Below are 18,372 nucleotides of genomic sequence, written 5' to 3'. Positions count from 1 at the left end.
AGTTCACTTCTTATACAGGGAAACCTATGCTGTACCTCAGCACCTGGAGTGGCCTCCAGTTCAGACTGCTGCCCTGAAGTCACACTCCTACAGCTAGATCAGCTAAGTGGGGCTGGGGAGGGTGACAGGTACTTAGGAAAAAATTAAACAATTTAAAAAATAAAGCTAAGAAAAGTTAAAGTCTAGATTATCAAAATGCGTACCTTGTGAAAAACAAAACCAAGACAAAAATAACCCCAAAGATCTATTTTAAAAGTTATCCCTGGCTGGGTGCCCATAGTTCAATGATTAGAGTGTGGCCCTGTGCGCTGAGGCTGGCAGGTTTGAATCCAGTTTGGGCCTGCTAAACAGAAAAGACATCCCTGAATTATAAATTTGAGTGGTACATAGGCAGAACATTAATGCAAGAAAAAGGGTAACTTAAAGAACTAAAGTAAAATGATTCTTCAGCTAGTATGATTCCGTACTTAGTGAGTTTGGGTTGATAGGACTCAAAACTCCTTATCAGCCATCCAGAAATCTAATTCGAAAACTCAGATTTGTTGTAATTCATTTGGTGGCAAAGTGTGACCAGATCTGCACTCATCTGGCTTCAAGTGATTTGAACATGAGGGTATCTCTAGTCAAATATTCTTCTTAGTGTGAATATTCTTGCACTTTTCTATAGACTTTTTGAGTCCATTTTTTTTTTTTTTTTGGAGACAGTGTCTCACTTTGTTGCCCTTGCTATGGATGTTATATGATACTCTGCTGTGGGTGTTGTATGATATAACTACTTTCTATAAGAAAACAATTCTGAATTCTGAAGCACATTTGAATAAAGATTAAGGACCTACATATTTATAAAATCTAAATTTGTGCCCAAATTTAGAGTTCTTTTTCCACAGTAAGATTAACATTTTATGTTAAATGGCACTGTTATAGATATTAAGAATTAGAACATATGATTTAGCCATCTCTCTCCTATTCACTTAAGTAGATAAATCTTTAGTGAGATTATGAGAGTTTAGAAAAATAACTTACAATGTTGATAAAATTTCATTGGGAACTAGGAATTCAAATCCTGAATATATAACTGTAATTTCCTTTCTTTTTTTGAGACAGAGTCTCACTATGTCGCCCTCTGTAGAGTGCAGTAGCATCACAGCTCACAGCAACCTCAAACTCTTGGGTTAAACGATTCTCTTGCCTCAAGCTCCCATATAGCCGAGAGTTACAGGCGCCCCTCCCATATAGCTGGGACTACAGGTGCCCGCCACAACGCCCAGCTATTTTTGTTGTTGTTGTAGTTGTCGTTGTTTAGCAGGCCTGGGCCAGGGTCGAACCTGCCAGCCCAGATGTATGTGGCTGGAGTCCTAACCACTGAGCTATGGGTGCCGAGCCTTTTCTCTCTCTCTCTATTTTTTTTTTTTTGAAACAGAGTCTCATTATGTTGCCCTTGGTAGAGTGTGGTAGTGTCACAGCTCACAACAACCTCAAACTCCTGGGCTTAAATGATTCTCTTGCCTCAGCCTTCCAAGTAGCTGGGACTATAGGCACCTACCACAACGCCTGGCTATTTTTTTTTTTTTTTTCCCGTAGTTGTCATTGTTGTTTAATAGTCCCAGGCCGGGTTTGAAGGCACCAGCCCCAGTACATGTGGCCAGCCCTTAACTACTGAGCTATGGGCGCCAAGCCATATAACTGTTAATTCAAAACCACTTTCTGTTTTTAGTCTTTCTGAATTATATAAGAACCTTCATGTGAGCCTTTTGTAATTATGAAAAAGACATTAATTTTGATATTTGATAGCCCCCAAACTCAAACTCATGCAAATGAATCACTGAAGAAACACTACATTTTTAAAGGTGTTTTTGAGAATTAAAAAAAATATTAGAAAATTGTATTTGGAAACCATCCAAATAACCTGTCATTAACTAAACAATTTGTCTGGAAGTACTAAAACGTAGTCCTAGAACTCTGAATCCAAGATCCTTAACATTGTGTTATTCTAGTGCATAGTACCCAGAGGACCAAGCACCCAACAACACCTAACTCCTCAGGGTACCCATTTGATTACAATTATGCAAAATGGCCAAGAGTGGAAAGCAAGTAAAAAAAGATACTCAGCAGTTGAAACAGAGACTATAAAAGTTAGTGTGTGTTAAAGCTCAGGCACTTTATTAAAATGAATGTACCCCTGTGACCATCATTTAGAACTTCCTATTTAAAAATGATAGTAAATAGGTCTTTATGGATAATTACTTAAAAAAGGGAAAATCACCCCAGAGGTAATTACAATGTCATAGCACAAGTATAAATATTAATAACAATAACTGAATAATAAAAATATGGTTAAATTATAACCCACGTAATTTGGCTTAAGCAACAGGGAAGTATATTAACTGACTCACAGCTAACACAACGGTTAAGTTCTAAAGGCAGTACCAGTTGAGCATCCCTAATCTGAAAATCCAAAATCTAAGAAGCTACAAATTCCTTAATGCTTAGAGCAATGACACAATGCCCTAAGTGAAGAACTCTACACCTGGCCTCATCTCCAGGGTAACTGTCAAAATGCAATCAACACTTTGTTTCATGCACCAAAATAATTTTAAAATACTGTATAAAATTACATTTAAGATATGCACATAAGGTACATATGAAACATAAATACATTTTGTGTTTAAGTATGGGTCTTATTCCCATATCTCATTATCCATATGGAAATATTCCAAAATCTGGAAAAATCCGAATTTGAAACACTTGTAGTCCCAACTGCTTCAGATAAAAAACACTTGACCTGTATAGTCAAAACTAAGCCTTGGAAAATTCCTTTAGAAAGTGTTCTGGAAAAAAAAAAAGTGTTCTGATTCTCCAGATGAAATAGTCTGGTTTGTATTTGGGGCCCATGTTATCTTAAAAAAAAAATTTATCTTTACAACTACAATTATACTGAATGAGGTAAGATGCTTAACCTACGAATAAAGTGGTGACACAGACACTGCAAAGGGAAGAAGAGATTCACTTCTGCCATTCCAGGCACATTACAGAGAATATGTTCTTTCAGTAGAATTGTACTTAGAATTCTGTGTAACATTTGAACTGCTATCCCAACTGGGCCCATACTTGAATTCATTTAAATTATTTGTACATATGATGTGACTGCACTGTGATATACTTAACAGAGCATAAAGGGAAAAGCTTTGGGTGTCTGGAATATTCATAAATATGAAACAACAGTGTTACCCTATTAAATTGTAAGCATCTACTCTCTAAGTATACAGGAAGATATAGCAAAATTAAAAGAGAAATTAAAACCACACAACAGGAAAAGAATAGATAAACTCATTTTTAAAAAGTTGTTATCACATACATGGAGGAAGGAAATGATTAAAAAAATAAAAGGCCATTTAAAAATTTTTTTCAGCTAAACTTTTGGTAATGCTCATCTTTCAAATGTTCTTCGGTGACTATAAATCAAGTGAGTTTTACAATTGATACTGATAGCATACTTAAGTAGTACAGCAATCAGTCTACATAAAAACAGATCATTATAAAATCCTTAGGATAGTTATTCAACTTTTCTGTTTTAAGGGACAGAGAAGATGGGGATTGATGAAACATGCCTATTTTCTCTGAAAAGTCTCAAAAATTTTTATACAGCTTAAAAAGCTTAATTATTAGGGAAAACTACTATAAATTTATACTGTTAAAAATTTCTACATCAGCACTATAAGTTTTCCTTCACACTGAAAAGTTCATTATTGTGATTTTTAAGACTATAAAAACAGAGAACTGGTTTTCTTGATAGAGACTAAAATGGGACTGTAAATAACCTGTTAGGGTGCAGAATAATTGTGATTTTCTTTAAGTTGATTTCCAAAGTATGATTATTTTTCTCATGAGTCAAAAGACTCCCATTTCATAAAAATACAGATGACCCTTGAACAACACAGGTTTGAACTGCCTGAGTCCCCTTATTCATGTATGAATTTTCTTCTGCCCCTCACACCTCTGAGATGGTAATAACAAGCTCTCCTCTTCCTTACAGGCCTAACTCAGTGTGACCCTCATGATGATCCCCTTTCACTTAACAAACAGTAAACATATTTTCTCTTCCTTTAATTTCCTTAATATTTTCTTTTCTCTAGCTTACTTTATTGTAAAACTATAGTATATAATAGATACATAAAATATATGTTAACTGACTTTATGATATGGGTAAGTAAGGTTTCTTAGTAGTAGTTAACTTTTTGTGGAGTCAAAAGTTATACCTGCATTTTTGCCTGTGCGAGGGGCTTGGTTCCCTTAATCTTCATATTGTTCAAGGGTCAACCGTACTTTTTTTTGAGATAGAGTCTCACTTTGTCGCCCTCCATAGAGTGCCGTGACATCTTAGCTCATAGCAAACTCTTGGGCTTAACCTATTCTCTTGACTCAGCCTCCCATGTAGCTGGGACTATAGGCACCTGCCACAACACCTGGCCACTTTTGTTGTGGTTATCATTGTTGTTTAGTAGGCCTGGGCTGGGTTCGAATCTGCTAGCCTTGGTATATGTGGCTGGTGCCCTAACCACTGAGCTATGGGTGCTAAGCCTCAACTGTACCTTTTTATTTTTTATTTTTTTGAGACAGAGTCTCACTATGTCACCCTTGGTAGAGTGCCATGGCATCACAGCTCATAGCAACCTCAAACTCTTGGGCTTAAGCGATTCTCTTGCCTCAGCCTCCCAACTAGCTGTGGCACCCGCCACAACGCCCGGCTATTTTTTTGTTGTTGTCACTGTTGTTTGGCAGGCCTGGGCGGTGTTCAAACCCACCAGGTCTGGTGTACGTGGCTGGTGCCCTACCCGCTAAGCTACAAGGCTCCAAGCCAACTGTACCTTTTATAAATCATGAACTAAATTAGTTTATGGAATGCTTTCTGGAGATCTTTAGGGAAAAGAGAGAATTTTCACATTTAAAGGGTGGTTAAACTGCAACCTACCAGATGATGAGGGAAATAGAATAAGCATCTTTATAGCCCTTTCAAAATCTAAATTTAGCTTTATAAAAATCTGTAGTAACATAATTTTAACAGCAAATTTCTATAATCTATGTGCTTCTAATAACATAGACTTAATGCTTTAAAATAGAAAGCTAAAATTATAGAATACTTTAAATTGATAGCATTTATTTTACAAGTGTCACATTATAACCATAGATACTTGACGGTTTTAAAAAATATTAAAATAACCCTTTATCGTTTTCTGAAAAATTGATTTCTCTTATAAATTACTAATTATTGTTTTAGCATATAAGGTTATTGGGCAAATGTACTGACTTGCTGGCCTTTATATTAAGCAGAGTAGATAAGACTCTGGAGAAGTATTCAAGCATAAACGATAACAAGTTAGGGTTCATTTTCTTTTCACATTATTTGAAAATACAATGAATCTTGTGGTTCACAAACTGTATCAAATGTCACACATCAAATGGTAATAAATCACCTTTGTATGTGGGTATGTTTAAATGCAGACATGTACATATAAACGCCTGTAGCAACAGGATTCAAATAAATAGAACAAGGTCTTTTTTTCCTTTTAACTTATTTTGAGAGAAAAGGACTGCTAGTAATAAATGCAGCAGACTACATACTCAACAAAACAAAAACAACATGAGATGAACCCAAAATCTCCATAGAAATGTACATCCTAACAGTAAACATACCGAAGTGTGCTGAGCCACTGCTACGTTTACTCTGTGTAGAGGTGCTGCATGTCTGGGTCCCAGGTTGTGCTGTTCCTGTTCGATTTATACTCCTATATAATTTTCTACAGGAGAGTTCATCATTGTCACTGTCATGTAGGGATGGTGTCCGAGGCCTAAAATGCCGCCATCTACATGATTTGATATTGACTAGTATCTGACTGAGGTCTTTAGAGAAAGTATTGTCCGAGGTATTTGTTTCTGAGGTATTGGCAAACTGATTGACTGAAGAATGTTGTGGTGAGGAAAGCATTTCCAAATCCAGATGGCGAAACACACTGTCATAGTCTGAATAGGCTCTGTCCAGTAAGACCCTATTAAAAGTAAGGTGAGAAATACATATTTAAGATAGGTATTTAAAATAAAATGATGTATAAAGGAAAAAACAATCTCAATTTCTTATAAAGGTTCTTTTTTTCGAATTATTTTCAACAAAAAAGTTTCATTTCTATTTCAAAGCACCAAAATAAACATTTTATATAATGTTGCCAACATATTTGCTTTATATTTAAACAAAAGTTCATTATTTTGTGGGGGGGGGCGAAGAGAAGAGGAAAAGCAGCAAAAGACATATGATACTTTATGTCATTAAAATTTTGTATAGGGCGGCGCCTGTGGCTCAGTCGGTAAGGCGCCGGCCCCATATACCGAGGGTGGCCGGTTCAAACCCGGCCCCGGCTGAAATGCAACCAAAAAATAGCTGGGCGTTGTGGTGGGCGCCTGTAGTCCCAGCTACTCGGGAGGCTGAGGCAAGAGAATCGCTTAAGCCCAGGAGTTGGAGGTTGCTGTGAGCTGTGTGAGGCCACGGCACTCTACCCAGGGCCATAAAGTGAGACTCTGTCTCTACAAAAAAAAACAAACAAAAAAAAAAAAAATTTTGTATAGACAAAATATCTATGATCTTACTCTAGAAGATACAGGGTGGCCATAAAGTTCATGTGCTATCTAAAATCGTTTAATAGGGTAAAATTGCACATGAACTTTATGGACATCTGTGTGTTTATACACACACTTTTATTTTTTGAGACAGAGTCTGACTCTATTGCCCTGGGTAGAGTGCCGAGGCGTTACAGCTCACAGCAACCTCAAACTCTTTGGGCTGAAGTGATCCTCTTGTCTCAGCCTCCGAATTAGCTGGGAGTACAGGTGCCTGCCACAAAGCCTGGCTAGTTTTTCTGCTTTTATAGAGACGGGGTCCTGCTCTTACTCAGGCTGGTCTTGAACTCCTGAGCTCAAGCAATCCACCTGCCTCAGCCTCCTAGAGTGCTAGGATTACAGGTGTGAGCCACTGCACCTGGCCATATATATATATATATATATATATTTATTTAATTTCAGGTTAATGTAAGGGTACAAAACTAACTAGATTACAAAATCTACATATGTTAGGTGAAGTCCCTCTTGTAGCACACATACATATATATTTTTTTTTTTGTAGAGACAGAGTCTCACTGTACTGCCCTTGGGTAGAGGGCCATGACGCAGGACTCACAGCAGCCTCTAGCTCTTGGGCTTACGTGATTCTCTTGCCTCAGCCTCCCGAGCAGCTGGACTACAGGTGCCCATCACAACACCCAGCTATTTTTTGGTTGCAGTTTGGCCGGGGCTGGGTTTGAACCCACTACCCTCGGTATATGGGGCTGGTGCCCTACTCACTGAGCCACAGGCGCCACCCACACATACATATTTTAAATTCACAGATACAAAGGCCCAGTATGGGTGGCTCACGCCTGTAATCCTAGCACTCTGGGAGGCTGAGGCAGGTGGGTTGCTTGAGCTCAAGAGTTTGAGACCACCCTGAGTAAGAGCAAGACCCAGTCTCTACTAAAAATAGCTAAACTAGCCAGATGTTGTGGTAGACATCTATAGTCCTAGCTATTCAGGAGGCTGAAGCAAAAGGATCCGCTTGGGTCCAAGACTTAGGGTTGCTGTGTACTATGATGTCACGGCACTCTATCGGGGGCAACAAAGTGAGACTCTGTTTCTCAATTAAAAAAAAAGACATGATCTCAAAAAAAAAAAAAAAAGACATGATCTTGTTCTGTTGCCCAGGCTGTAGTGCATTGGTGCCATCACAACTCACTGTAGCCATGAAGTCCTAGGCTCAAGTGATCCTCCTGCCTCAGCATCCCAAATAGCTTGGAGTACAGCTGAGTACCACCACACTCGACTACTTCAGCTAATTTTAAAATAATTTTGATACAGGAGTTCACATTCCTGGTCTCAAGTGATTTCCTTGCATCAGCTCCCAAGTAGGGGAGGTTACAGGGTGAGTCCATGCTTGGCTAGAGGACGTATTTATATAAACCTTACAAATGACTCCATCTCAAAATGCTAATGCTGATTAATGGTAGTAATAAAGTATAACCAATATGGACAATTTTTACTACTACTGATATCAACATAAGGATCGAATAAAAAGAGAAATAAAATGAATTTTATTTCCCAAATAATTCTAAACTAATATTTAAAATGAGATTAAAATCTGCAATTAAGAATTAAAAGGAAAGAAACCTATGTATAAACTATTAATATATTATAAATTACACCCTTGAGCTTCTTCATGAAAGCACCTTGATACCATTTTCTGTTTTGCATTTTACTGTTTTCCGTATTTATACATTAATATCTTTTCTTTGTGTTTATGTGTTCTGCAATTCCTTTCCTCCCCGCATACAAACAACTTCTCACATAAAAGCATTTAGAATATGAAGTAGTCCCATCAGGTTTAAAAAAGAACAACAATTAGACCCTGACAGGCTGGGATGGCCCAATAGGTCATGCATGGATCCCTTTTATTGACAAGCTAAGCAATCCAGTTCTGGGCACGTATCACTCAGAATTCCTGAAACAACTTTTCGTAGTTTAACTTAAGACAATGTGTTGTGCACTCATGAATTACAGTTGTTTTCATCTGTTGCCTTATTTCAGAATTCTCTACCTCTTGATAGTATACCTACGGTAGAAAGGCAGATCCATTAGAGGGCCCATTAGAGCTATGCATTAGAAGCTATGGTATGTAAAAACCAGGTAGTAAAGTGGCAAAACGGTTTTAGTCAACAAATCAGGTAAGAACAGCAAATAGGAATGAGCTGTTTAAAAGGACTACCTAACTTCAAACTTGAGATTCAATTACCCAAAATATCCCTATAGTAGGTAGGAACACAAAAATATTTTACCTCCCACCGCGCCCAACCCGTCTTCGTGCAAATCCAATACACCTTTGGGGTACGGTGAGAGTAGTTAAGCAGTATCTATATCGTGCATCCCCTAATCCTCCATCTTCAGGACTAGTCCAAGGCCAGTTGCCAGTTTGATCTAAGTGAGGCTAGAAAAAAAATCCAAATTATTTTATTTTGCCAGTGAAAGATAAATGTTTTTTATTTTATTTTATTTTTTTAGATAAATGGTTTTTATTTACAAAGGGAATCTAACACTTACAGCATAGTACTGACAGCCTGCTTTCCTACGGAAAGCAAAAGGACCATCAGGATCATTCTCTTCCTCAGCTTCTGAAGAGCCAGACAAAACCTTTAAATAAAATAAATAAAGTAGGTCATACATATGACTTGCCACATTCCTCCCCTGTATTCAATGAGAAACTCCTATTTTTTAATTTCTACCTGGGAGAGAGGTTCTTCGTCTGAGCTGGGAAAGTCATACTGATTTAAATCTTTAGCATTAAAGACTGGCAGTGCAGCAGGACTCGTCTGTTGGGGAGTAGCAGCAGCAGACGACGGTAAGACTTTGGGTTTCTTTTCATATTTACGTTTCGGTCGGATAAGATCGGCTTTATCTTGCTGCAACAAAGACATGAATTATTATACACCAGAAACCATGTTCAACGAAGCTGCAGTTTTGGGGGATATTTTAAAAAGGAGTTTATTGCTGTATTGGAGGCATTAATAACTCATTAAAGACATAAGACTTACATTTGGTAATATTCTATAGTAAAATCTTAGAAAAACTGGCCTCTGCAAAAGCATGAATATGTCCTGCAATCTAAAACATAATCCTACAAAACTATTTCATTTTCATTCCAGTAAAAGGTAAAAACAGTTCTCTGGTTTCTAAAGTCCTACATGTGTAATTGCAATTAGTATTTACCACTTGGCTTATTACTTTTTCTTAATTTCCCATGAAAATTCTAGGAGAAATTTGTTTTTTTTAAAACAGAGTCTCACTATGTTGTGTTGCCTTGGTGGAGTGCTGTGGCATCAATGCTCACAGCAATCTCAAACTCTTGGGCTTATGTGATTCTCTTGCCTTGACCTCCCAAGTAGCTTGGGACTACAGGTGCCCACCACAATGCCCGGCTATTTTTCTGTTGTTGTTGCAGTTGTCTTTGTTGTTTAGCTGGCCCAGGCTGGGCTTGAACCCACCAGCCTGGGTGTATGCGGCCCGCACCGTAACCACTGAGCTACAGGCACTGCCCTCTAGAAGAAAATTTTAAAAAGAGATGTGTCTAATCCTTACTCTCAAGAAATAACAAATCAATATAGAGACAATAATAATGAAAACGATATTGCATACACACAAAGCAAACTACAGATAACTGTTAACACAGTTAACACAATAAAAAAAACATTGTGGAAAATAAATGCTGAGAGGTTACAGAAATAAAGAGCAGTAAGCACTTGTTAGCTGAACAATGGAGGCTTTCTGGAGTAGTGAATTTTGAACAGCTTCAGAGGATAAAGATATGAAATTATTAAATAGGGGAAACACAAAGATAAGATACAGAGGCCAGAGAGATTGAGCTGATGGAACACAGCACACATTAGAAATGCATTGCAGTTGATGGCAAAGGTTAGGAGAAGGATGAATCTGACGTGGAGGCAATAACAGGTAAGGAATCTGAGGCAAAAATTGCATTTGTTGGGAAGAAAATGATCACAGCAAGTATCACAGTTACTTAAACTAAATATTTACAATATGTTATATATAGTTTATGGCATTATAGTTTTTTGGAAAAAGTTAACTGTTAAACTATAAGGTATTTCTCTACAATTTCTTCTGTTGTACTGATAGGACAAACTTGAAAAAAGAGCTTCCTATGGCAGGGCAAAATATTATTACTATTTTTTAAGAGATAGAGTCTCACTTAGTTGCCCTAGGTAGAGTGCGTGACAGCTCACAGCAATCTCCAGTTCTTGGGCTCAGGTGATTCTCTTGCCTCAGCCTCCGGAGTAGCTGGGACTACAGGCACCCGCCACAATGCCCGGCTATTTTTGGTTGTTGTTGCAGATTGGCTGGGGCAGGGTTTGAACTCGCCACCCTCAGTATATGGCACCAGTGCCCTATTCACTGAGCCATAGGTGCTGCCCAGTGCAAAATATTAATAAAGAGTTAATGTCAATAGTCAGCTAGAACAGTGCTATAGTGCTTTATTAACTACCACTTTTCTTAGAATTACAATTCAAAATCTTGATCTTATGCAATAGGTCTAGATCCTATTACTTAACAATAACAATTATCAAGATAACAGCCCCAATGATAATTTTGTATTAATCTGATGGAATTTAAAATAAATCACTTTCAGGTGTAAGGGCTCATACTTTTGGCACACATCAAATTACAGAATAGGACAATTAGGACTTACTCTAAAATAAAAAAAGCTGAAAAACACTGAAGTAGTCTACAAAGTCATGTAGGGTTCAGATAGGGAGAATGCAGAGTTAAAATACTAAAAGTGAAAAAATTCTATTATGTTTTAAAAACATATTTAGGGCTAAGAAATTATAAATGCAGAACAAAATTTAGATAAAAAATTTAGATAAATACATACATTTATTTGAGAAAAAGAAAACAGTATTTTGGAGCATAACCCTAACTTTATAGATCATCAAAGAGAGTAACTCTTTATTGGCCCTCCCCAATACTATGTTTTTAATCAAGAAAATGTTCTCTCATAAAATAGTTCCTGTCACTGCTCAAAATGACTTAAAAAAAATAGCCAGACTGAGGAAACCGTCACTCTAACTGGTATGCCAAATTGTACATTCAGTTTCCAAGGTCCATTTCACAAGAAAAAAATTGGCAGAAACATGATATTAAATAACACAGGGGTTATCTGATGATGGTAGACTCACTGACTCCCCAAATGCAACCAGTATGGTGAGTTCATAAGTTTTCATGAAAAATTTCATACAAAAAACACATAGTATACTTTTTTCCAAAATGCAAATTTTCCAAGAAGGGGAAACCTAATCAACTGCTTTCTTCTATTCCCCTTCATTTATTTTATTTCTCCTTACCAATTTTAGTCTTCACAAGTTGTGAAGTATTTGATTAAGAACTAATTTGTTCAAATATTTCCATCTCTAAACTATTGTCTCTGTTACCAATTATGAAGAGATAATTCCCTCTTGCATACTGAAATATATGCACACAAAAACAAGATAAACTCAACTTATTGGCAACTTTGTGTCCTTCTCCCTAAACCTTCATATTTTGTTTGAATTATTTTAATATGTCATAATCTATAAATAGTAAAATATCTTTGTAACAAAAGAAAGGGAATCCTTTATATATGTGAAAATAGAAACTTGAATAAAATTTTAATTATAAATTTCTCCTTTTTTTCATAATATACTATAATCATTAAAGTCTTATGGCATACTTCATGGTAGGGGTTTATATGCATTTTTCCATTACTCTCATGATAAAGTCCCCTTCATTAACTATTATGAAAACTTTCATCACCTTATTAACTTTGAATTCCTTCACGTCCATTGCTTCCTGATGTTTAAACTGACTGCTATTAGTAATAGGGATGATGGGGATGGCATAAGTAGGTTTCATTGGCTGTCTCTGTGCCATAACCTCAGACATGATCTCTCCATTGTAGTCACCCAAATTATACCTAAAAATGTGAAAAAAAGTTTAAAAATTATATATATTCAATGTATATGATATAATGTTTTGATATACATTTATACTGTGAAATAACTACTATAATCAAGCTAAATAATATATCCATCACCTTGTGTGTGTGATGAGATTATTTAAGATCTAATCTTTTTGCAAATTTTAAGTATATAATGGATTGCTATTAACCGTGCTGTCAATTAGGCCTCCAGAACTTACTCATTTCGTAATTGTAAGTTTGTAGCCTTTGATCAATGTACAAAATATATAATTTTTACTTGTTACTTATAGCTATAAAACTGGAAAAGAAGAAAGTTTAAAAGGTCAGCTTTGTGAGTACTCTTCCTTATGCTCATTAATAACTGAGTAGGATATAATCATGAACATCAATGAGCCCTAAGGCAAGATCACAGTGAAACCCTGACTATCTGCTAAGTGTCCATTAAACTTAAAAAGTACATAGCTCTTTTTGTTTCTTTCTTCTACTTGGGGAGGATTATCTTGGCACATAAATAGAAGACTGTGGCAAACAAAGAGCAAATGTCGGAATTTTAACTTAGCAATTTGGTGAGAAAGATTTTGTGGAGAAGTTGAAATTAATACCTAAAATGGTGCTGAGGAACCTTCTGCTAATTAGAATTGCCTATGCAATTGTTTTCTTTTTTGCTTTTTCTTTCTACTTCCAAGGCTACATTAAAATTTAGCCTGCGCAATTTTCTTATTTTTCTGAAAACAATCACAAAAATTTAACAATGGTTTTTGGTGAGTACAGGGACTGAGAAACAAGGCATGGAGGCTTGAAGTTTGCATTATGTACCTTGCCAAAGGGTTTGAGTGTTAAGATTTCTGGGCATTTTTTCTTCCTGCTGTATACTTCTTTACTTAAAAACCCAATATTTTAAATTATAAATATATTTAAAGAGAATCAGTATTATCAAGTAGATAAAACAAACCTTAGAATCGACAAATGATCTCTTCCTCATAGTCCTGCATACGACTCAAGGACCAAAAAAAGCTTTCGAAACAAAAATACTCAGTGTTTTTTAACATTAGTGAACCCAGTCACTTTTAAAGAAAAAAAATAGAGGCACACATGTAAAGTTACATGAAATATAACATCACACCACACATCTAAAAGTCTTTATTATTATGAGAATATATTTCTATAACTATAGATAATTGCATAGGAAAGAAATCAACTCAATATATAAAACGTTAATGGTACTATATACTTCCTAATGCTATTAAAATATACCTTACCTCTTTTCCATAATTTCCAGTGTTAAGTGCAATAGCTCCCTTTTACTCTTTTCTCGTCTTTTTATCATCTCTAGAATAGTAACAGCTCGACTTAGATCTCGACGTAGCTTAAGCATTTTTTCATAAGAGGCTTCATCATTTTTGCGATTCTGCGAATATGAAGTTGTTTGTTGAATGTCAGTATTTCTAACTGGTGGCATTGTAAGCACAGTTGATATATAAAAATTATGTATTTAAAGGACTAAAGTAGAATTTAAAGAAATTGAAAGGGAGCATAAATCACTAGGAAATCGATTTTGCATATAAGTTGTAAGTGGATTAACATTAAAGTGTATCATTAACAGCTCCATCATAAATCTTAAGCTTGATTTATTTTAAACTAATATTTTTTATTGTTCTTTTTTAATGTTGAAGTCAGTTTTTATTTATTTATTTTTATTATTAAATCATAGCTGTGTACATTAATGCAATCGTGGGGCACCATATATTTTTCATTGTAATTGTATAAAATGTCATATTTAAGCACAAACTGAGTAGTATTTAAGATGTTCGTGACTACATATTACCAAAAAATATCATCAAATTCACTTACTTTTCGAGTCTGCATTTTTTCAGTACGTCTTCTAAAAGCCACGTAAGGATCATTTGTGCTGGAACCATCTCGTTTCTCTTGTTTTACTGATGGGATAAGAGAAGGCCCTCGACAGTTTTTTCTCTTTTTAATCCAGTATTCATAAACTTCTCTAATTAATTCATCATCTTCTTTTAGCAGTAGTTTGGCTTCCTGCAGACTGACTGGCTAAATGTAAAACCATTATGTCATTTTCATACAATAAATATACAAGATTCAAAAGTAATTACTTTTAGATTTAAATGACAATCAAAATCACGACATATTAACAAATAGCAAACCTAGGTGGAGTACCTTGTACATATCACTCATTGAGCTGGGTGCTTTATATACGTTATTTTATTTAATTTTTACAATAATTTTGTGGAAATTGAGGTACAAGGAAATCTGAACATATTTTCCAATATTACACAGGTTAGTAAGAGGCAAAGATAAGATGTAAATTTGTGCTTTTTAATTCCAAAGCCTGCTTGCTTAACCTTACCCTCCCAGTATTATCTCCCCCCATACAATACCGAATATGCACACGCACGTTACACAGAAATGAAATATTACCTGCTGACCACTGCCTTTTTCTAGACGGTCAATCATCTCCTCAAATTGCAATGGACAGATGTCCATTTTCTTTTTCAATTTATTCACAAATACTTCATCTTCAGAGTCCAAATCATAATCAGGCTGTTCAGCATCCAAACTGAAAGCTGGCAGAAGGAACCACAAGCAATCACTGAGCAAGTGAACTCAGCGACAAAAACCTCCACAGGTGTCGGATAAAACAAGACCTATGTTTTCCAAGAAATAAAACTGGATTTTGTTTTCAGAGCCACAAACAACCTAAATTTATGCATATGTCTTCCACATTTATAGGGATTAATTATCTTTGCTATGAATATAGACATAAGTGATTAAAGACAATAAATGTGACTTCCTCCTAAAAGCGAATAAACTAGAAGCCCAGTATTAAGAACATAAAGAGATCACTGAATGTATTGGGTTGAGCCATGTGGAAGTGCCGTTTTTATAGTTTAGACATCATCACATAACAGTAGTTTCATATAGTTTGACATAATATAAAAGGACATGGTCTTTAAGACTTTTCCTAGAATATTTAAGTCCTATGTTATACATTATTAGGTATCTTCCCTAAAGCTCAGGGAGTGGTACTTAAAGCTGAAGTGTCTGAAGCCACAACCAATAACAGTACAGACTGAGTATCCCTTATCCAAAATGCTTGGGATTGAGAAGTGTTTCAGATTTTGGATTTCTTTGGATTTTGGAATATCTGCATACATATGAGATATCCTGAGAACAGACTCACATTTAAACATGAAATTAATTTGTTTTGTGTATATTTTATACATAGCCTAAATGCAATTTTATACAATATTTCAAATAATTTTGTACATGAAACAAAGTTTTGACTGAGACTCATCACATGAGGCTAGGTATGAAGTTTTCTACTTGTCTATCAAGTTGGTGTTCAATAACATTTTGGGGCATTTCAGATTTTGAATTTTCAGATTAGGGTTGCTTGACTTGTTAAATACCTGTCATTCAGGGAGTGTGTGTCCCTGCCAAGGAGGTTTGTTCCCTCATGAGAATCACTGCCATAGTGATGGAAACGTGAGGTTTCTTTCTCTCTTTCTCTCTCTTTTTTTTTTGGAGTTTTTGGCCGGGGCTGGGTTTGAACCCACCACCTCTGGTATATGGGGCCAGTGCCCTACTCCATTGAGCCACAGGCGCTGCCCCATGAGGTTTATTTCTTAAGTCTGCTGGCAAGAACCACTGCTTTATACTCTATTATAAAATGTCATTCAATAAAAACTTGTCTTACATCTTTACTTAATTACTTCTACTAATCTTAGTTTCAAATCCTTAGAACCGTATTAGACCTTCTTTCCTAGACTCCCAGTATCATCACTTTATGATACAGTAATATCAAATTTAATATATTTCATACAACATGCCATTTCAGAACTTCAGGCCTTTACATTAGCTATTTTTTCTTTTTCTGAGGCTGAGTCTCACCGTGTCACCCTCAGTAGAGTACTGTTGTGTCACTGCTCACTGCAACCTCAAATTCCTGGGCTTAAGCTATTCTCTTGCTTCAGCCTCCCAAGTAGCTGGGACTACAGGAGCTCGCTACAATGCCTGGCTATTTTTGTTGTTGTTGTTGTCACTGTTGTTCGGCAGGCCCGGGCCAGGTTCGAACTTGCCAGCCAGGCACCCTAGGCGCTGAGCTACAGTGTCAAGCCACATTAGCTATTTTCTATTTGCTCATTTAATGGGCAAATGTGTATTTAATCTTTTTAACACTCAGCCTGATATCACTCTTCTGGAATCCTTCCTTGACTATCCCCTACCCAATATGTAGTTCTTAACCCACTTTTATCCACTATTAATCCATTCCCCAGAAAAACATTGTGTAGTAATCAGATGTTCTGAAGAAATTATAGGCAATTCAAATATGATCCCTAAAAGCTTGTGGCTTGTTAAGGCATCCTGCTCTTAGTCACTCTCCTTTTGTACGATTTTCTGTATATATTAATACTTTAAAATCTACCTATTAAGCACGTCTCCCCATCAGAATGTGACTGAGCTCCTTCAGAGAAGGCATATGCTTTATTTATTTTTGTCCTTCTAAGTGGAGAGAGTAGCCTGCTTCATCTCGTAAGCCACTCCTGCTTGCAGTGCTCAACTGAAAAGCATTCTAATGTTAGAGCTACTCAAGTGGAAAAATTCTCCCAAGCCAGTCATTCGCTGGAGAAGTGCATGACAAGATACCAAAGAGGACAACTTGGCTGCCAAATATCTAACATCACTGCTTCAAGGTTAACTCAGTATCTGGACTGGAGGAATCCAAAAAATATTTGTAGAACCAAATTTTACTGTTTTATTTTCCATTTTGATTTATATCATTTGTATAACATTCCTAATTAAAATAAGTAAATATTCAGACTCTATAAAAATCTCTAAATGTTAAAACCTCTGTACCAATGTCACTTGCAATCATAGGCCCTCCTGTGATTTTCCATGATCTCACTTTGTTATTATTATGTAAACAGGCTTTTGGAAATCTTGAAGTTGATTAAAACAGTTAGATTAAAAACAGATATTTTTATTCTGAACCAGAATAATGGACATCTGTGCTGTTAAATATGATAGTCACTGGTCATGTGCAGCTCATTACATTCATATCAATTAAATAAAAATTTAAAATTCAGTTCAAGTCATATTAGTCACATTTCAAGTGCTAACTAGCTCCACATGGTTAGTGGCTAGTGCCTAGTGTCTAGTGTACCAGACAGCACAGATTATAGAACACTTCCGTTATCACAGTAAATTCTATTAAAAGAACGCTGACCCAGATAATCCAGGAAGCAAAATTGACAGGAACCAATTGGCAATGCTGTGACTTCTTAAGGTTTATTTCATTGCATTTTAAAGATCTCATTTATACATTACACTCTAGCACTTCTATTATAAAATTTATTTTCTTTAGATCAAATCACAATCACAAAACTTAATTATTCATAAAAACTGAGCAAGCTTTCCTAATATCACCTTACTTTCCATCAAATTCACTTGACGAACTTAGTATACATTTCTTCACCAATGACATATCACACCCAGCATCGAGGGAACTGAATCAAGACTGGAAAGGAAGATTCTTTCACGAATCAGAGGCTCAGTATCTTTCCCATAGAAGTTAACAAGGATCTGAGAGTCAGTTGTGCTCTTGCCTAAAAAGGACTTTTCTTTTAGTCAGTGAAAATTCATCTAAAATTTTGAATATGAGAGAACCAAACCTTGTTCAGATACAGAATACTAAAACCCTAAAAAAAGCTAACACGTAAAAACATAATTAAGGATTTCATATG

General features: G+C 36.0%; 1 protein-coding gene across 3 annotated transcripts in view; it reads right to left on the bottom strand.

Moving 5' to 3' along the window:
• Positions 1 to 18,372, bottom strand: part of EPC1 (enhancer of polycomb homolog 1) — a 112,978-nt gene that overhangs the window by 11,466 nt on the left and 83,140 nt on the right. For all 3 annotated transcript variants that reach the window (XM_053572459.1, XM_053572457.1, XM_053572458.1), the window contains exons 3-10: positions 15,047 to 15,192; positions 14,453 to 14,659; positions 13,861 to 14,009; positions 12,436 to 12,595; positions 9,354 to 9,530; positions 9,172 to 9,261; positions 8,910 to 9,058; positions 5,692 to 6,044 (exon numbers count right to left, since the gene is read on the bottom strand). In XM_053572459.1, coding sequence (XP_053428434.1) covers positions 5,692 to 6,044; positions 8,910 to 9,058; positions 9,172 to 9,261; positions 9,354 to 9,530; positions 12,436 to 12,595; positions 13,861 to 14,009; positions 14,453 to 14,659; positions 15,047 to 15,192 — 1,431 coding nt within the window. The remainder of the gene's footprint in view (positions 1 to 5,691; positions 6,045 to 8,909; positions 9,059 to 9,171; positions 9,262 to 9,353; positions 9,531 to 12,435; positions 12,596 to 13,860; positions 14,010 to 14,452; positions 14,660 to 15,046; positions 15,193 to 18,372) is intronic.

The sequence above is a fragment of the Nycticebus coucang genome, chromosome 20 (assembly GCF_027406575.1).
Source record: "Nycticebus coucang isolate mNycCou1 chromosome 20, mNycCou1.pri, whole genome shotgun sequence".
Taxonomy (NCBI): Eukaryota; Metazoa; Chordata; class Mammalia; order Primates; family Lorisidae; genus Nycticebus; species Nycticebus coucang.
This window is presented reverse-complemented; position numbering and strand designations above follow the sequence as displayed.